General features: G+C 38.3%; 2 protein-coding genes across 7 annotated transcripts in view; one reads left to right on the top strand and one right to left on the bottom strand.

The window, feature by feature from the left end:
- Nucleotides 1–682: 682 nt before the first annotated feature.
- On the top strand, nucleotides 683–12,026 carry gna14a (guanine nucleotide binding protein (G protein), alpha 14a). 2 transcript variants are annotated; one of them, XM_011479091.4, is made up of 7 exons: nucleotides 683–1,298; nucleotides 8,311–8,495; nucleotides 9,890–10,044; nucleotides 10,300–10,428; nucleotides 10,510–10,639; nucleotides 10,716–10,869; nucleotides 11,412–12,026. In XM_011479091.4, the coding sequence occupies exons 1-7, from the start codon at nucleotides 1,178–1,180 to the stop codon at nucleotides 11,594–11,596; spliced, it is 1,059 nt and encodes a 352-aa protein (XP_011477393.1). In that variant the 5' UTR covers nucleotides 683–1,177; the 3' UTR covers nucleotides 11,597–12,026. The 2 variants fall into 2 exon arrangements, with proteins under 2 accessions (XP_011477393.1, XP_078809187.1); XM_078953061.1 differs by lacking the exon at nucleotides 683–1,298 and adding an exon at nucleotides 8,065–8,170.
- A 346-nt stretch (nucleotides 12,027–12,372) lies between these two features.
- The window catches only part of vps13a (vacuolar protein sorting 13 homolog A), a 43,338-nt gene continuing 35,404 nt past the window's right edge, over nucleotides 12,373–20,306 (bottom strand). For 3 of the 5 annotated variants that reach the window (XM_078953054.1, XM_078953055.1, XM_078953056.1), the window contains 15 exons: nucleotides 20,133–20,202; nucleotides 19,791–19,905; nucleotides 19,597–19,710; nucleotides 18,628–18,773; nucleotides 18,474–18,555; nucleotides 17,744–17,857; nucleotides 17,467–17,542; nucleotides 16,916–17,079; nucleotides 16,013–16,058; nucleotides 15,803–15,926; nucleotides 14,998–15,112; nucleotides 13,334–13,419; nucleotides 13,122–13,245; nucleotides 12,952–13,026; nucleotides 12,373–12,872 (listed from right to left, as the gene is read on the bottom strand). In XM_078953054.1, coding sequence (XP_078809180.1) covers nucleotides 12,822–12,872; nucleotides 12,952–13,026; nucleotides 13,122–13,245; nucleotides 13,334–13,419; nucleotides 14,998–15,112; nucleotides 15,803–15,926; nucleotides 16,013–16,058; nucleotides 16,916–17,079; nucleotides 17,467–17,542; nucleotides 17,744–17,857; nucleotides 18,474–18,555; nucleotides 18,628–18,773; nucleotides 19,597–19,710; nucleotides 19,791–19,905; nucleotides 20,133–20,202 — 1,502 coding nt within the window. In that variant the 3' untranslated portion in view covers nucleotides 12,373–12,821. Of the gene's footprint in view, nucleotides 12,873–12,951; nucleotides 13,027–13,121; nucleotides 13,246–13,333; nucleotides 13,420–13,581; nucleotides 13,929–14,997; nucleotides 15,113–15,802; nucleotides 15,927–16,012; nucleotides 16,059–16,915; nucleotides 17,080–17,466; nucleotides 17,543–17,743; nucleotides 17,858–18,473; nucleotides 18,556–18,627; nucleotides 18,774–19,596; nucleotides 19,711–19,790; nucleotides 19,906–20,132; nucleotides 20,203–20,306 lie in introns of those variants that run through there. The other 2 variants (XM_078953057.1, XM_078953058.1) reach the window with 1 other exon arrangement.

The raw sequence follows: 20,306 nt of genomic DNA, 5'->3' as shown, positions 1-20,306 counted from the left end.
CTACATGCAGAAAGTGAGAGGTTACGGCATATTGGTCAACCTATTTTTATTACATTAAATCTAACAATTTTCTAACTTCCATTTAGGATTCCTTTTTTTCTTTTTAGAAAGCTCTTGAAACAAGAAAACAGGGTTGGGGGTCTTTATTAAATAGTAAAAAGAAAAAAGTTTGGAGTTGCTCAAAACCTACATTAGACAAATATCTGAATATTATTGTAATTTCTGCTCTTAAAATGCATTTTAAAAGATGCTTTACTACATTTAAACTGTTTTCTTATTATAAAGTACATCGAGAGCTCAGTTTTATAAAAAAAAACCTTTTGATCCATTAACTTGTTTTTCTTGTTTGTTTTATTAACTACTTTCCTGATGTTTTTTTTTTCCATTTCACAAAGAATCCAAACTTTTTGAGGATCATTTGTTTTTTTTTTAAATTCACTGATCTTCATCTTTGTCTTCATTTTTTTTAGCGCCCACACATGCAAACAAACATGGAAAGTGTTGTCTCATTTCTGCCCGCGCTCATGATGATGGTCTTGTACCAGAAAGACCCCGCTCTTATCTTCCGGAAAAAGTCGCTCCTGAAGCGCAAAAGACGCGTCTGGCGCATTTCCTCATTGGCCGGCATGCCCCCTAGCGGCTGTTTGAGGTATTGATATAAAAAAAGCGTCTCCGGACCTTCACTTAAATGACTCCACAGGATTGTGAAGTTTTCCACCTCACGACAAACGCCTTTTTGCGCTTTTATCTTCACACCTAACAGGAATACCTGTTGTATTTTTACCCTCATCAGCCCTTACAGGTGTAGGTGAGCGACGTTCAGGCTGAAGAGCTCGACTTTCCTTTTTATCCACAGCTATTTGCAGCCATCGCCACGCCCTCTCATTGTTCAGGGAAATGTTCGGCAAGTGTCTCTGAGGTTCACACGAACTTCCCCTTATTGCCCCGAAGGGTCATAAAGAGATCTGTCACAGAGGGAGCCAGTGGGGGGCAACTTTTTCCAGTTTTGGGAACTTCAAAAAAGAGAACGCATCTCTATTGAAGATGCTGAAACTTTGAACCTTTTTCCCCCTCTTCTTTTTTTCTCTCCCCCAAAGACTGCCAACGTTTTTCTTTTGAGCAGCAGACTTTGAGAATCATTTTGTCTTTTTTGGAGGGAGTCAGGTCGGTGTGTGCGATGGCGGGATGCTGCGTGTCCGCGGAGGACAGGGAGACCAAGAGGATCAACGACGCCATCGAGGAGCAGCTGCGCAGAGACAAGAAGGACTCCCGCAGGGAGCTGAAGCTGCTGCTGTTGGGTGAGCATCACTGCGCGGTGGGGGGAATTCACCCGCTGACCCGTCGAGAAGGAAGCCAATTCTGCTTTAAAAAAAGTCGCAAGAATGTTCTTTACACGAGGCTTTCTAGTCGCATCTTTTTGAGGACTGACAGTTTTCATTGGTGACTGCTTCCTGACCACACCTGAACACAGGTTTGGCCGGTGGGATTCAGCACATTTTAAAACATATTTACAGAATAGATACACTGACATCACTTCATAAGGAGAGTCATTGTTTTGATAAAAGGTTTTCTTTTATAGTTTGAGGATTTGGTTTCAAATCGTTTGATGGTGTTTTTTCTTGTTTTAGGCACTTTTTACTGCAACAAGGTTGTGTAGTTGTGGTAGGTTGTGTACTCATACATTTGGAGGAAAATCATTCCTTTACTTGTTCAGAAATTTGAGGACAGGGAGGCAAAAAAAGTATTTGTCAGTCATTGATTCTGCATATTGTCTCAATTTAAAAAAAGAGGTCTGTATTGTTTATCATAAATACACTTAATTTGATAGAACGTAAAAAATAACCAAGAAAATCGCATTGTAGGATTTATTTTTTAGATTACTTTGACAAATATAACATTAAGGTCAAAAACGAAGGTTCACTGTGACACTTTGTAATATAATCTTGGTTGTCAATGACAGATGTCAAACATTTCCTGTAGGTCATCACCAGGTTTTTTACTGTCTTTTGGTCCATTCCACCATGCAGATCTTCTTGAGAGCTGTGATTGTTTTGGGGGCTGTCACTTGACAACACAGACTTTCAACTCCCTCCTCAGATTATTTTTGGGGTTGAGGTCCAGAGATTGGCTAGACAATTCCTGACCTCCTTTGTTATGCGGGTGATGTGTTTAGGATCATAGTCCTGCTGGAAAATCCAGCCATGTTTCATCCTCCAGGCTCTAAGTGACGGAAGGTTTTGGTCAAAAATCTCAGCATACATGGCCCCATTCTTCCTTTCCTTAGTTCCCCTTGAAAAACAGCCCCAAACCATGACCTTTCCTCTCTCATGCTTCACAGGGGATATGGTGTTCTTGCTGCAACCCAGCATTTTCGCCAACACCGGCAAGTGGCGTTTTCTACCAAGAATGTCCACATTTGGTCTCATCTGACCATGTGACATCCTCCCAATCCTCCTCTAGATCATCCAGTTGGTCATGGTGGAGAAGTTGCCGTCTGATTGTTTGACGGTGTGGAAAGGTGTCTTAGACAGATAACAGTTCAATTTAATACAGGTAACAAGTGGAGGACAGAAAAGCTGCTCAAAGAAGTAACAGATTTGTGAGGAATAGAATTCTAGTTTGGTTGTTGGAGCTAAAACGTATTTTCCATTATAAATTTATTAAAAATCAGACACTGTGATTTCACCTTTTTTTTACGTGCCATCTCTCGCAGTTGCGTTGTATCTATGAAGAACATTACAGACCTGTCTTATCTATTTAAGTGGAACGGCTTACAGAATCACTAACAAATCCTATTTTTGCCCCCCTTTTGTCAGGCCCTTTTTTACAAGTCCACATCATGCTTTAATTCTATTTATTTCTATTTTAACATTATAAGTATTCAATAAATTACTTTTAAATAACTTGTGGAAAAGCAATAGGGCTGTTAAAAGAATAAATACAAATATAAAAGAATTGATACAACTGCAAGTTTCTGCATGTGAGATAAAAACCACCAAAAGGTAAACGTTCAAACCAAGTGGCATTGACAATATTTATAAAATGCCACATTCATTTTTTCTTTAAGTTTGTTTGTTTATTTTGTTTTCATTCATTTTTCATTAAATTAATCAGCCTGTTTCCGGTCAGGCTTCATAAATCCAAACCCTTATGTTTCACTCTTGAGGTCTTATAGGAGTGTCCTGTTTTGTTTTGTTTTAGACAAGTATCTGTCTGCCTTGTTGTTGGAAACCAACAAATATATTCCTTTTAAACTTCTTTTTTTTTTCAACAAATAGCATTTGTCTGAGACACAAAGTCCCCTTATAGTCTCTGCTCTCAACTTTTTTTCAAGTGGAACTAAAGAACTAAACTGGTTAAGGTTTTGTGTAGGTCTTGCAATTATTCTCTGTGATTTTACTTATATAAAAAACAATATAAATTCACATCACGTCCCATAAAAAATAAAAAGTTCTCCATTTTCAATTCAGAGTTTAAATTCTGCAGGCATTTAAGGAATGGAACTAAAGTAATCTATCAGTCAAGTAATCAGACATGTAGCTAACAATGTAAAGTAAGAGATTACTTAAAAATAACATGAACAGCTATTCTCATAAATTACAGTTTGGGAGTCACTTGCCCGACATTGTGAATTATCCGAGTGCGTAAAGGCGCTTTTACGCACGGTTGACATTTTTGTAGTAAATATGATGGGTGGGGGGGATAAAACATAAATGTACAGTAAATGTGTACAATAAAAAAAAAAGTCTTAACCCATAAGAACCCAGACCCATTTTTCTCAAAAATCAAATAAAGTCTATTTTACCAAGTGGACCACAGAATCCATTTCTGATATTTTTCTGTTACACTGATGTCACTATGTGTTCTTATGGGTTAAATCCAACCACTGACGAGATCAAACGCTATGTAGTCGCGAAAGGAGCCGCAACTCGAAGAACTCAGAGCCAGGAAGAACGAGGGGATGATGGTGACTCAGGGGGAAATGTGGAATGATCTGTCGCGGAGTCGCTGCTCTTTCCTGCTGAGGCAGCGTTAGCAGCAGCAGCAGCAGCAGCAGTGTGGGAGCGCAGTGTGGTGTATTTGAAAACCATAACTCGCTGCTCGTCGCGCGTCTCATGCAAACATCATGCAAATCCACGACGAGGCACATGTTTGCAGCCACTGTTCTCTTCCAAAGTTTTCCCTCAAAACACAACAGCAAGCCACAAGAGCTCAACGCACCTTCATTCATGGCCGATCCAGTTTAATCTGGGAGTGCTGTGGAATGGCATGGCGTTCAGTTCGAATGAGTGATCAGCTTTTTCTGCAGGGATGGAACAAATCTGTAAAAAAAAAAAAAATAATAAGGACAATATTATACGTTAGTGTTTAAAAAAAAGGAGGCAGGTGGGAGCCGAAACCAAAAATAGGGAAAAAAGATGAGTCAGACAGAGCAAAAAAAAAAAAAAACCCTGTGATTTTCCTAAAGCAGGTGACAGTTCACATTAAAAACTCCTTTATTTAAACTTCAAAACACTTATGTCCAACTGCACAGTACTCTAAAGGAAACAAATAGTCATATAAAAATGTAAAGTACAATTTTGTTAACAAATGAGACACTGTAATCTACAGATTATAGTCTCTGAACAGAATGACTGTCAGTGGATTTCATTACCCTGTCTGTGTGTGGCCCTGCTTAGACTGGTGACCCCCCCCCTCGCCCAACAGTAGCCCTCCAGCAATCCTGTGGCCCAAAAAGAGATCCAGTGGGTTCAGAAAATGGATGGGTGGATGGATTTCATTAAAGTAACCAGTCACAACTGATTTCAGCTCTTCATAAAGTAGACTAAAAGCAAACGCAAACCCATTTTTCACAAGCTAAAACTGAAGGAATGTCTTGCAAATCAAAATAATCTGGAAAAAAAATACTGAAATCATTTTGTTGAATTCATGCCAGAGTTAATGAAGATGTCAAACTACAGTAGATGATTTTTGAAAATATATCCGCTCTGTCCTAATTCAGGCAATAACTAAATAACAAATTTTTAATGTTTAGTTTCACTGTTAGTTTTAGTTTCCCTGTTAAAAATTAAAAAAAAGACGACAAGGTCCATAGGAAACAAAACAAGAGCTACACTCAAATATACAGAAATAATACATTTAAAATCTGATGACATCAGTTAAGATTCACAGGAAAAATAAAGATGATTTTTTTTTTGCGTTGATGAATATTTGGAACAATCTGTTTGTTAATCCCGTCTAATCCGTACATATCATTAAATATGGACTCCACTAAATCTAGCATCACCTTGAATGGAAAAATTGTATTTGAGTATTTTTGGTATTTTTTTTTATATAATTGGAAATAGGGTCAAGCATAAAGGGGTTGCAGGGACCTTTCTTCTTTTTTTGTGCAAAGTCCCACAATCGACTGTGCGTCTATTTTTCTCTGTAGCATAAAAGCTGCATTTGTTCACTTGGATGCTGCATAATCATGGCTGGATGATCACCTGTGGAGGAAGTCAGCACAGGTGACAGAGTGTGGATTTGGGGTCAAAATCCCTACATGTTTGGATATTCTGCCCCCCACAGAAAGAATGTAAGGGTCAGGAGGGCCGGGCTCTGCCCCCAGAGATGTGCCCCACATAGGACACTTCAGAACTGTCCAGTAAAAAAGAAAAAGAAACCTAGCAAATGGAAGGGCAGTATTTTACAATGATGCAAATTGAGTCAAAATTGAAACTGGAATTTTTTCCTGATTTGAATGGTAAGTGTGACCTACATCTACCTGGACTTTCGAGTATTTTTTCATTTTTTATTGGCAATAAAACTGTACAAAGATCCAGTTTAAAGTAACATACTGCTTTTGCTGTAGAGTACAACTTTCAGACATCCTCAACTTGGTCTGACATCTTTACATTGAACATTTGTGTGTAAGAAAATCCTTTTTTTAAAGATATTTCTTGGTGTTACATAATGCAGTGTGGCTCTTTGAATAACTGTCAGTAAAAATACAGTTTCAAACAGTAAACTGACCTCCATCCATGTTGAAAAACAGACGTTTTCTGTGTGAAACATACAAGAAACAGAGGATGTGGACAATTATAAAAACGATTTTCATTATTCTAAATTTTGATCATTTTTTGGGCAACACAAAATATTTCAGCTCTGTTAAATACAAAGATCTCCACAGATAAACGTTACCACTACAAATGTTTGTTCACACTAATAAGTAGTCAGATGGATCTGATCAACAGAAACTGAGCAATTTTAGTTAATTCTGCTTCTAAAATAATTCAAACTAATCCGTTATTTGGCTCCTAAACATAGAAAATGCACTAAATGCTGACATACATACAAATAAATTTAAGAGTAGCAAAATAGGAACACATTTAAAAACAATTCAATTTTAATGTGAAAAAAAGCAAGCTTGTGAAAGTTCAGCTACATTTATTTGAATTTTGCTCTGTTTTACTGCTTCCTCTGTTTTGACTTCTTCATCAAATCCTTATTTTTGATTGTAATGCACTGAAAGTGGGAGGTTTGCAAACAAGTTAAGTTAGTACTAAACAATAACTTTAATGACTGATGTCACTAAATTTCTCTTCTGCTTATATTTGCATCAATGTGTTCTTTGATTTTAGGTATTTTTTGACTCCTTAAATACTGAGGCAGCATCTTTTCAGGAATTTCTTATTTTGTAAAACAAACCTTTTTTGTTGACCTGCATTGCTGCAGCCACACATGAATCCACAAGTCACCTTAAAAAGACGGAGCACAGCCTATGTGGCACATCTGTTGAATCTGTGTAAAATATCAACAGAAGCGTTCATGTCTGTGATACAAAGACATTTTTCTGAAACCACGAAGTGCAGACGCAGGTCTGTTTTTAAAAAGTGCTTCTGTACTAAACGTCCTTTCTTGTCCCTCAACAGTCTAGCAAACTGTCAACCTCACCTTCACCCAACAGTAGCTGGGATAAGGAAAACGGATGGATGGACTTTCTTCAGATTATTATTATTGAATATAATACAGATGATTTCCTTAATTATAGCTGCAGGGATGACAGACAGCACATTTCCACATCGGTCTGCCATTATCCTCAATATTTCATTGTCTAAATAAAAATTAAAAGATGTAATTGTTGCTTTTTTTTTTTTGAAAAATGGTCCCTCTGTTTTTGGACAATCTCATCAACACTGAAGTGAGCAGGGGGAGCTGATCTCATCCAAAGCAAAACCAAAATCTGACTCAGCAGAGATGCAGATCGGGATTTGCCTTTGCTCTCAAGTCAGCCGGGTTTCTTACACAACCCCGACCATCATCTCCAAGAAACTTGACTTGTAAACAAGGTACATTCAAATGCCGGCGATTTGTGTAAACTTTGTTTGCTAAGATGTAAAGATGCTAGTTTTCATGACGCCATGCAAAACAGTCTCGACAGCAGAAAATGCTGTCGGACAGTCCAGTCTGGACGCTGATGAAACCCAAGAGGCAGGGATGCAAATGCACGCCAGAAATCCCACACTTGGACTGCAGCTCACTGTACAGCCGACCCACCTAATGTGACATGCTTGCATACATATTTGTTTAAGAGATTTGTGGTGTAGATGAAGAAGAACCTGTGATGTCTGGGTATTTGTCCCTTTGTGTGGTTAAATAAAGTTAGATTGACTCATGGACTCTTCTCGTGTGGGCCAAACAAAAACCCACCTGTCGGGATGAAATGTACACACATTTTGTCAAAAAGAGGACACAATTACACCCATAAAAGCCTCCAAATATAATTGAGTGGTAAAGTTAAACTACAAAAGATAATTCTTGTCTCTCCTCTGCATTTTTTTTCATAGAAATCTCAACTTTGCAAATGAAAGAGATTTACCGGAGATTACTTGGCCACCGTATGCGACTAAGACATAAACTTTTGCTTTTCATTTCAGTGAAATTCAGTTGTATTTATATAGCCCAATATTACAACAAGAGTCATCTCAGTGGGCGTCATCATAATTATAAAAAACATGAAGTCATACAATTCAATTTTCATTGATGTGATTTACTGTGCAGACTGTAAAAATCTGTTTTCAGACTCATGTTAGTGACTAACTTACAAGTCAATTTCAGTTTTTCTTGTTTTTGCCCTGACAGACTGTAGTTTGCTGTTTTAATCAATGCTGCCTAACAAAGACGAAAGGTAGGAACGCTGCGGAAGCTCTGCAATTCTGTCAGCTGCACTTCTAACCCATTTAAACTTTAATTCAATACTATGATAACAAAAAAAGAGAAAGAATGAACTCAAGCAGCTCCAACAGCGTTCTGCTCCCTGTCTTACAGGCACTGGTGAGAGTGGAAAGAGCACCTTCATCAAACAGATGAGGATCATCCATGGAGGGGGATACTCGGATGAGGACAAGAAGAGCTACGCTAAACTAGTCTACCAGAACATCTACACCTCAATGCAGGCCATGATCCGAGCCATGGGGGCGCTGAATATATCATTCGCTGATCCACAGAACCAGGTAGAGTGCGTCTCTGTGCATCGAAATGTGGCTAAAGCACAAAGAGAAATCCGGTTTAAAAAAAAATATGTATGATTGTTATATTGTTTATTAAGGGAGAATTTGTTCTGATAATTATTTAAACCGACAACAAAAGCAGTCAGGGGTTTCTGATGGTTGTTTTTGGATATCTGAACAATTTTGACCCACTATTTGACTTCAGTCATATTTTTTTTGTTTTTTAAATGCCCACTCTAAAATCAGTCAGGTTTTTGGTGTTTTTAACAGGTTCTTGTGGCATTTTATCTCATGATGGAGAACATATATACAGAAAATTAAGCTCAAAATACCATTTCTGAGTATTTTCTTTATTAACACTGCTGTTAATCAGGAGCACCCAAAAACATGCTGCTGGAAAAGGTTTGTAGTTGTGACATAGAAGCTACAATCGTGAGGCCACGAGCTGCCTGCTCCGCTCCATTCTGATGCATCCACTTGCAGACAAATAGATCCATGTACGTCTTTGTTTTCCTCGTCTAAGCTGGCCTCTGGCTCAAAGCTGTATGGCTGAATAGCTCCAATATTGCTCACCCTTTTTGTTGCACCCATAATGTTAGCCTGGGGGTTGTGAGGGGCTGTGAGGTGAGCTAGCGGGTGAGCACATAAACAGATGAATGATGGGAGGTAAGGATAAGCCAACAGTTCTGCCCAGAACTCTGAGGTGGATTTTTAACATACTGCTGCCGACCTGCCGAACTAAGAAAACAAAACAGGTTTGTTGGTTTTGGCAAAACGGCATAATCATGATTGAAAGACCTCTGGAAACACTTTAAAAATAGATCAAAAGATAATCAAAGTGGGTTTTCAAGCAATGTTCCTGCTTTCCAATCAGGATTAAGTTCCCACAATAAAGTCAGTCCAAAACAGATTATTTTGTCTTTCTGACTTTCTTGTAAAAACCAGACTTAATGTTTCCATCGGTTATGGCAAAGCAGCCCCATACCATTACACAACCACCACTGTGTTTGTTGCCTAAATGTTTTTTTTGTGTTTTAAATCTGAATTTAAAATGTGGAGATGTAAGAAAAAAAGCCTTTGGGCTCTTCTTGTTCAATTGTATCTTTTGCTTGTTTTTCTCTAAATCCTTATTTTAGTGAGGCCTGCGTTTGCTAAGATGTTTAGAATTTTCAGTAGTTTTCAGATCTTGCAGTCATTTAGCCACCACTGTTCCATGTTTTCTCCACTAAAAGACCACGATTAACTGCAGCTCTCTGGGAGTCCCAAAACTTTAAGAAGCAATTTGGAATCTCCCCAAAGTGACACGTGTGGATGAATTTATGGTTTACTTTACTTTATTTCACTTGAGACTGAACCAAGTTATCCAATTATTTTTTTATGCCATACTATGTCAACAGAACCATGCAAACGCAGTTCTGGAGGTGGAAGTGGACAAAGTGGAGGAATTTAATCAGGACCTGGTGGCGGGAATCCGAAGTCTGTGGAATGATGGTGGAATTCAGGAATGCTACGACAGGCGTAGAGAGTACCAGCTGTCTGACTCCACCAAATAGTGAGGAAAAAAACTTACACACAGCCTTTGCACCAACTCTTGACATGCAAATGTTTTGTCATTCAGCTTCTGTCCTATCCTACACAGGCAGTTGAGTCTCACTGTGAGCAGGTTTCGCTGAAACTTGCCTTGAAAGATGCTACATTTCGCTTCACAGTTTATCTAATGAGCACTGGATTTATAATTAGATGCATCCTTTATGGTTGCTAAAACCCCACAGAAACCTTATGATCCTGTTTCTGCCCTTGCTTCCAGCTATCTCTCAGATCTGGACCGGATCTCAAAGCCGTCGTACTTACCCGATCTTCAGGACATCCTCAGAGTTCGAGTGCCAACCACAGGGATCATCGAGTACCCCTTTGACATGGAGAACGTCATTTTCAGGTGGGACACAGCGCGCACAGCTGTAACCAACACGTTACATAGAAACCATGCCCATCACTGTGTCATCTGTTTCGTTGCCAGGATGGTGGATGTGGGAGGTCAGAGGTCAGAAAGAAGGAAGTGGATTCACTGCTTTGAGAACGTCACCTCCATCATCTTTCTGGTGGCTCTCAGCGAGTACGACCAGGTTCTAGCAGAGTGTGACAATGAGGTGAGAGTCCTGCTCCAAATCAAGTGATGCTCTTAGATTTTTTGATCTCATCATCTCTTTATTCTACTGGTTCCAGAACCGAATGGAGGAGAGCAAAGCTCTCTTCAAAACGATCATCACATACCCCTGGTTTGAGAAGTCCTCTGTTATACTTTTCCTTAACAAGACCGACATCCTCAAAGAGAAGATCATGCATTCTCACCTTTCTACATACTTTCCTGGATTTACAGGTGAGTTTGGCCCAAACGAATCATGAAGAAAGCAGGTGTTTGTGGTGTCGGACACCAGAGCTCCCTCTAGTGGAGACACAGCTGTTTTGCATCACCTTTTCCTATTCAGTCATGAAATCCCCCAAAACGATAGGAACGAATTCAGCTTCCAGGCAGTTGAGTATTTCCGCCTTAAGCAAAAGTATGCAGACATACTGAGAACAGCAGACATACTGAGAACAGCACACATGTTCTTCATTGCTTAACATGTCATGATTTCTAACTGGTTAGGACCAGCACAAAAACTGGAGAATTAGGCTTATGTGAAAGTGAAACAAGCTTTTTTAAATTACTATTTTACTATACAATTGCATTTTTTTTCTAAGACAAAACATTTTTTCTTTAGACACTTCAACTTTTTTATTAAACTAAGATTATTCATATTTCCCATTTAATTGTGTATATAAGGTCATTTTAAGTTCTTCATTTCCTTTTGGCAGCAGTATAGAACTGGTCTTTTTCTTTTTTCTCAGTTCAATAAAGGTATTAATTCTGAATTACAGGACCCAAGCAGGATCCATCAGCAGCTCAAGATTTCATCCTCAAAATGTACCAAGAACAAAACCCCAGCAAGAAGCTGTACCCTCACTTCACCTGCGCCACCGACACTGAAAACATCCGCTTCGTCTTTGTGGCAGTCAAAGACACCATCCTCACAGCCAACCTCAAGGACTTCAACCTGGTGTAAAAGACGGCGGCAAGACCAACACATCCTACAGAATTCCTAGACTTGACCTAATGCCACAAACTGTGCAGGTCCAAATATGAATTCATGACAAAGCAGATGCAGCAATTCAAAATACAGAAAGAACCCGTGTGTGGAGTTAATGTAAACGTGATATTCATCTTTAGAAATGTGTGCTGTGATACTTCAGAGAAGTAGAAAGTATGTGACATGTGTAAATTACTTTAAAAAATACAGTTGGTTGAGGTAACATTTGACCGAAATAACGTTTCCTTTTAGGCCTCATTAGTTTGTTTTTGTGTTCAATAAAATCCAAACTTTCCCCTCATGTACATGTACATACTCTAGTATTCTCAGTAGTGTTTATTTTATGCACAAATTCTATTATTTCTGGTACTATTCAATAAACAAAGCTAGTGAACTAAGAAGACAATGATGTGTTTGTTTTCTGGAGGAAAAAAATACAGGAGTTGAAACCTTTTATTCTCAACAGCATGGACATAAAAAAAAGTAAACCTTTAATCACTACATTAGAGAACAATTGTTGTTAAATTAAATCAATAAAATGGTTAGAGTTGCATATGAAGCATAAAAACATTACGAATGTGTGATGCGACAATGGATCATCTTAGAAAAACATACAGCAGTTTGATATGTATACATTCAGTGAAAATAAAAAAAGTATGAATGTAAATCTGTTTATTGCTCAGACTAATGTCAAAATGGGGCAAAAAATAGAAGAACCCCCCCCCCCCCCCCCCCCCAAAAAAAAAGCACACTTTGAACAGTTATAATTGCATTTATTTAAATGTGTCCCTTATAGACAATCCAGTCAAATATAAGGTTTGGCGTTTAATGTGCTACAGTTGTAGTTAGTTGGGCCTCAGTCTTCCTCTATGAGCTAATAAACCGATAAAGATGATAATTTAATGACAGAATTAGTTTATTTCTTTATAATTACCAACACATTAAACATATTTGTGCAAAACGTACAAGTGCCATGAAAGAAAGTTTCGTTCAAGTGCTCCTAATTTTATGAAACTTTTTTAGCACTTTTTCTTAAAATGCACACAATCGTCCCCATCTTTTACAAAAAGTAAACATGCAGCATATTTTGTGGACTGATCATACATGGAGGTAAATATAGGGGAGGCATGCAGTAAAGAGCAAAGGCACTGGAGCGCACACATCAGGTGCATGTAAAGCATTTTTCCTTCTTCTCCAGGAGTCAGTATTTGGATAAACTGTCTCTGGCATCCTTTAATTTCTCAAGAACCCACTGAAAATAAACAGATTAGTTTAAATTAAGGAATGTATTGTGACAACAAGGCAAGGAGAGTCTTTTAGAGTTAACTTACGTTTGCAACCTCAGGAGTTCTGAAGTTTATGATTTTTCCAAATTCTTTAGCATGAAAAACAGATTTGACTCTTTCCTGCAGTAAAGAAAAGTTTAGTTTTGACAAAAACATTTGAAACGACCCAATATTTCTTATTAAGGTATTTCTTATTTAGCTAATAGTGACTGTACCTTGGCCTCGATGCGAAGCCGCCGTCCCCCGTCGATCCTTGGGTCCATCGTGAATTCCTCAAAAAGGTACTGCCACTCACAGGTCAGCTGACCAAACGTGCCTCTGGTCACAAAAAAGATTCCCCTGAAAAGCAGAGTAAATAAAGTTAATGGAGATGCAAGTAAATGTATGAGGACAAAACACCGGACGCTGCATGTTTGTGGCGACTCACCTCTTGGTGATCATGAGAAAGTCAGACTCATTGATGTTAGCGTGAGCAAAGTATCTGTATTTCGCAAAGCGTCCATTCTCAATTTTCTGGAAGAAGAAAGTCGTTGACAGAACATCAAAGAGGAATTTTAGAGAGAAAAAAGGAAAACTAGAACCAAAAATCTTCCAATTAAAAATATGACACATGAGCTAACGAGGTCCTGCTTCCACGATGAGGAAAGGTGGGATGAAACAGAATGGCAGAAGATGTTTTTAATGTAAAAACTTTATTGGAAACAAAATGGCAGTGATGAGCATTTGATGAATACAAATGGGACAAACAATATATATGATTGAAAGAAAATGGAAAAAGAGGACAAAAAAACAGAAAACATGAACGAGGTACTTCAAAGACAAAACTCTAGACTCCTGAATTTCCTAAAGCACTTTCCTGGCTTTCTCCTTAATCATTTTAAAAATAAAAGAGGCACAAAAATTCTAACATGAGCCATGAGACAAAGGACTAACTGCTCTACTCTACATCACTTCTAGCTGCTTTACTCATCATCCTCATCATCTGAGCCAGCTCTACTCCATTCACTGTAAGCCAATGGCCACTGTGGAGATGACAAGAAAGAAGAGTGAAGGTCAGCGCAGAGAAAACTCCAGCGTGGTTCCACTGAACTGATCATTTCAACCAGCTTACTTTTGGTTTCAACTTTTCAGCGGGAGCTTTCAAAGCTTTAAACACACTGATGGTCACTTAAAGCTTTTAAAGGTAACGTCCAATCACTTGACCAAAAAAAAAGAGGCTTTTTTTATTTTGAAAGTGTAAATAGCAGGACATATAAAAGGACAAATATTTGGTTTTGACTGAATTTGCACCAAATTATTACTTTTTTCCTGCATTTAGCATTATATTAAACCTAAACGTAAACATCCCGGAACTCATTTGACCTGTGCCTAATATAAAAGACAGCAGGTGGTGTCAGGTGTAGCTACACAGTCGTAGGCTGGCTGCTGGTAAACCTCAAGATTCAGGATGTAAAAACCTCCAAATAATGTTAAAATAAAATGAAACAAAAAACCTGAATGTTTTAAATGGAATGGATGATAAAAGAAGAATGACAATGGCAATCATTATGCTATAAAACATCCATAAAAACAAATTAAAGTTTATGGACAACAAAAATAGGCAGTTTTTAACCATCATGCAGGTGAGATTCTTAAAATATTGTTAGTTGGATTCACACATCAAGTGTTTTAAGTTTAAAATCCTGAGTGTGATCGACAAAGACCCACATTAATCCAGGTCTGACCCTAAACCAGAAACATGCAACCGCTCCAACCACCTTCCCTGTTTAATGATGATGTGATTTAGTGACTCAATCTGTACAATTAAATCTGTTGGGATGAGTCTGGGTCATTCTGCAAATCATCCACATGTTCGTCTATAATAATAGGTAATAGGTAAAGTACCTTTTCTTCAAATCTTTTCATTTTTAATTTTCTACACAAAACAATACTAAAAAATTAAGATTTTCTTATATTTACACTGGATAAGTTTTGAGACAATTTGAAATTGTAGTAAATAAACTTTATGTTAAAAAAATGTATACTGCATGTTTTTTATGAATCTCATAGTAAAATGCCTGAAGTAATTCAGCTAAGTGGAGATTCATATACCTGAAGCATCTGGCTCCCGTTGGCCTCTCTGGCTTTGTACGGCCGTATGACGCCGTCCTCATGAATGAAACGAGGTGGACGCAAAGACTCCACATTTTGGGATGCCTCTGCTGCCCTAAACACAGAACCAAGTGACAGAAAATACATTCTAAAACCAATTATTCTGTGTAAATGCACATACAACTGCAGACTATCTGGTGTGTTAGAGGAGAAATTTCTAAAAGGATGAAAACGAGACAAGTACTTCATGTGGTGTCACACGCATACGTACAGCTGAGACTAGGCCTGCACAATATACCGCAAATTTATCGTTATCGCGACATCAAGCTGTGCAATATGCATACCGCAAAAGATGGCGAAAATCACAATAAATGGTTACCTTAAATGTGCTAAAACAAACTCATGGCAGCTTGAAATATTGAACAAATGAAATAAATCCCTTTATGCATTTAACCAATCGGAAGGACCCGTTTACGTTGTTGATCAATCAGATGAGCCCTTTTATGCTTGATGTTTGCCTCCTACATCAACGAGGGTCATTTGGAGTATAATTTTTAAACTGTTGCAGTGAAATGGAAATGATGTTTTTGGTTGTTTTGCTATTTGTTTATATACCGCAAATTATATCGTTATCGCAATATTAATCACCAATATGGCATATCGTGAGTTTTCCTCATATCGTGCAGCCCTAGCTGAGACTAAATCTGGTCAAAACTCTCTGCTCCACCATGAGTCCAGAAAGAGGTAGTCTATGATCAGCCAAGCTGCCTGAAGGTTAATCTATCAGCATAAATATCAGCCGTACCTCTTGATCCCTTGGAACGTGCTGCTGGCCATGTCGACAATGCCGCCTGTAGGGCGAGCTATGGCGCCAACCAGACCTTGGCCACAACCCTTGAAGAACCCTACAGCACCTTCTTTCTGAGCTCCTGCACACAGGATCATTTATGACTATTTATTTAACCGGTATTAAAAAAACCACACAAAAATTAAACCAGTTAGGTCTTTCAAATACCTTTAATAGGCTTGGTAACAATCCCTGTGATGCCGCTGACAAATCCCTAAAAATATATTAAGGTTTTACATTAGTATTCTCAGTGATTTTCACTTTTTAAAAAGTTTATAATAATTACTGTATATCTTCCATTAGTAGCTTCTGGGTTTATTAGAGATAGGGGTCTATTGGAAATCAGCGATTATTCCATCCCAGACAGAATGGTGATGGGTAATATGTTCATTTTGTGGTGAAATTAGGTCACAAAATTCAGACACCACCACCAATAGATGAACATTTCAGGATTTATTCATTGTCTTATGTTTTGATTAGCAAAACACTTTTGATTGGGTGCAAATGTTTCTTTTCTCTGTGAAGCATCATCAATCTCAAAAATCCTCTTCGCTTTCATGTGGATCATTTCCGTGTCTGTCTTTGCTCAATAATACATGTTAAAAGCGGTTCTTCTAATTTGTCACTCGCTTTCTTTTAACCTCCAGCAGGAAATCGGTTTGCTCGTTTCTGCAGCAGTCTTCTCAACATCACCCATCTGCTTGCACCATTTTCGACAATGTTTAGGATCCACCAAAAATCCACCAGAGTGATCTTTGGCGTATGCCACTGCGCCAAGTGCAAACGCTAAATGGAACCAGTGTTTGAAGGCCATCGCTACCTGATCGCTACACTGGCTCAAAATACCACAGACACCTGGCGTCTGCACGACTGTGCATGGGGCGGGAGGGAGGCGCTCTTAAAGGAGCCTTGCCACTCAGAGATCAGCATCTAAAGTAACAAGCACCTGTTGCAACCGGTGTTTATTGGAGATTGGCGTTAATTGGAGGCAGGCCACTATTGGAAGATATATGGCATAGCATTTCCTGTGATTTTAAAAACCAGTAATGTAACAAAAAAAGTTTTCCATACAGAAACCAGTCCTTTTCCACCCCGGGCCAGCCCCTCTTTTAGGCCACTGGGCTGTCTGTTAATGGCTTCTCGTCTTTTTTGCTGATAATCTTCATCCATGGTGATTGCAGCAATGCCTTTCGCCATCGCACCTGTCATCTTGAAGGCTGCACCCGCTAAACCTCCTGTATAACAAATGCAAAAGAATTGTAAAAATGTTTTTACCCCCCCCCCCCCCCCATCTACTGTTCAGTTAGTGTACAACGACTCAGGGCTTTTACTTCTATTTAGTTACGTTTTTTTTTAGCACAGGGTATATCCCATAGTGAGACATTGAAACAAATAAGAAAGAAAACCTCACAAACAAAGAAATACAGGATTCCAAAAATCCCAGTGAGTTTGTCGTTCTTCCAAACCTACTCGCTATTCTGCTGAAGGCTGAAGTGAATTTATCTTGGCCTTAAAGTCATGTTTCAGCTGACATTTCAGGTTGGGAGTGAATACAAAACACAAAGTGTCTTCATTCCCTTCAATCTCATCAGCAGTTAGTCTGGATATCATTTCATACTTACCCACAGCTTTGTCAACAAAGACTTTGGCACCAAGAGCCATTCCTTCTACAAACTCCTCAGGGCCCCGGATTGCTCCCTGAAAATACAGATCAACACAGATTAGTGCTGCTGGAAATTTCTGTACCTTTACTGAATTATTGGAACACAATCGGGGTATCCAATATGGCCACTTTACCAAAAACTTTTTATAGACTAAATGCAGTTTGTCTTATAAAATGACGAGTGTCTACCTTTACAGTTAAAAGTCAGGATGTCGTCCTGTCTGTTGCACTCATACCTGATAGGGTTCATAAAAGAAGGCCTCCACACCCTCAGACAGTCCTCTGATCAGTGCAAAGGGGTTTCCAAGAACATCCAGGCCCAACACAAGTACATATGCCTGTTTAATAGCCTGCAATGCACATACAATGCAATTATAAGAGGGAAAGATGTCACAAAATACATAAAAATTATCAATTACTGACCCTGATAAAGTACAGCGCTCTTAGAAACTGTTTCTTTTATTTTAATCTGTTTTTTATCAATTTTGTAACAAAATATAGAGGCATTATAACAGTGGAAGCCATTCTGAATGAATGTTCAGTTTGCTTTCCATCAGAATTTTCAAAGACTGTCCAAAGGCGCCACAATTTTAGAAAAGTAACCAAAAACTTTGACACAGAACAAAAAATGGGCATGTAAAAACGCCTAGTTTTAAGAAAAAAAGGTTTTAGAAACTTGGTTTTGTTTAATGACACAAAACAAAAAAACCTAAAATGCTGAAAAATAATAGCGGATTATTTTAAACAATAACTTAAAGTAAAGGAAAAATTATTTTGGAATTAGTGGGAAAAGCAGTCCGTAAATGCGGTTCTCTCAGAAATCTGAGCAAGACTAAAGCAACAAGACAACATCAATATAATTAATATCCCTACTGCAGTTCTCAGCCAAAACTCTTGATTTCTTGTATGAATTCAGCTCCAAAGCTTACATAAAATAAAATAAAAATCTTTGTAGGTGTTCTTCACCTGCTTGGAATAATGTCTGATGACTTTCCACTGCAGCTGCTGAGTTGTACAAAACTGGAATTTCAACTCAAATGCAGGCAGTCTGAAAAAAAAAGTCAGTAAAATGAAGAAATGTATCCAGTCACAGGTGTTTCTAAACTTTGGTGTTTCATACTTAAAGACGACGTCCTGCACATCAGTGAGAGTGGCTCCAATACTCTTCAGCAGGAGGTTGAGAGACTGAACAGGAATGACTTCTGTGGCTCTTTTCTCTTTTGAGCCATCTTCTCCTCCCGAACTCAGAGAAAAACTGAAATGCAGCTGAAGCACAGATGTTTTTGTTTCAGAAACTTTTTCTATATGAAATATCACTTCCATGCTGTTGGTGGTCAGTACTTGCTGACAAGCTCAGTCCGGAGTGGCAGAAGTACATTGGGGTTGTGCAGGAAATGTATGAAAGTCGTAAGATGAGCTGTTGGTGTAACAGATGTAGTCAAGGTGGAGGTGAGACTGCACTAAGAATCAACTTTGTGCCCCTTCTAGTTTGCTGTGGTGATGGACAGACTGACAGATGGGTTTAGACAGGAATCTCTTTGGACCATGATGTTCTTAGATTTTGAGTTAAATTGAGCAGAGGTCAAGAAGGAGGAGGACTTTAAGTACTTAGGATCAACACTCCAAAGAATAAAGGAAATATTTAAAGTGGCTGTGAAAATAAATTTAAAAAAAGAGTTTCCTAGATGGACTGAAGAAAGATGTGAATGTGGTTTCTTTGACTGTGGAGGATCTAGAGGATATGAAGAGAAGGAGGCAGATGATTTGCTGTGGTGAGCCCTAAAGGGAGCAGCAGATGAACCCAACAAAGCTTCAAACTTTACTAAGTCTTGTTATTTTGCAGTATTTTCACACTATATAATGTAATGTTATACACTGAACAATGTAACATAACTACAAATAGTTTTGCTATTAAGTCTTGAGCAGGTGTAGTTTTCAAAACGTTAAGTTGCGGGGAATAAACTTCAGTCATGGTGCCCTACCCACTTTAAGGTTCATTTGCAGAATCTAGTTGTTCTAGCGTTCATTTCAAGTCCACACCAGCTTATGACAGCTTTGGTCAAAAAAGAAAACACTAACAGTCACCTACCTTGATGGGTGAAATGTGGAAGAACTCGTAGAGGCTGATGGGAGATGTATCAGCAGCAGATACATCGTTCAGATCTGTTTTTATATACTCTATGTCCTTCTCAAACAGTTCCACCTGAAGAATCATAACACAAAATATCAAATTACAATGATTAAACATAAACATAGCAGAGGAATTGTGAGTGTGCAGCTAACCTCCTCTGCTGGACTCATGCTCGTGGTGTTTTCAGGGTTGACCAAGTCAAAAATGGAATAGAGGAAACCCAGATCAAGCTTCAGGTCCATTTCTTGAATCAGAACTTTGAAGTACCTGAAGTGAGGAGGCCTTTTAGTTTGGTTTAAAATTAAAACACATAGCAGTTTGTGACGAAAGCAATGGTGCTACCGGTACTTCAAAAAACATTTTACGAGTGGGAACATTAAAGGAGATGATGTAACATTAACAATGTTTCAGGAAAGACTTAAGAGCACTATTTTTTAGAATTGGTTAACAATGAAAAGTACATAAAGATCTGCATTAATATAACTAATAATTACTTAATGCGAGGTATTTCGGAGTGTCCTGCTGCTCTGGTAACAATGCATATGTCAATTAGAGGTTTTGGTTCTGTAAAAAACAAAAGGCAACAACAAAAAAAGACAATTAATGTAGTGTGAACATACAGTGTATAACATTACAGTATATAGTATGAAAATACCATATAATAACAA

The sequence above is a fragment of the Oryzias latipes genome, chromosome 9 (assembly GCF_053564925.1).
Source record: "Oryzias latipes strain Hd-rR chromosome 9, Olatipes_Hd-rR_3.1".
Classification (NCBI taxonomy): domain Eukaryota; kingdom Metazoa; phylum Chordata; class Actinopteri; order Beloniformes; family Adrianichthyidae; genus Oryzias; species Oryzias latipes.
This window is presented reverse-complemented; position numbering and strand designations above follow the sequence as displayed.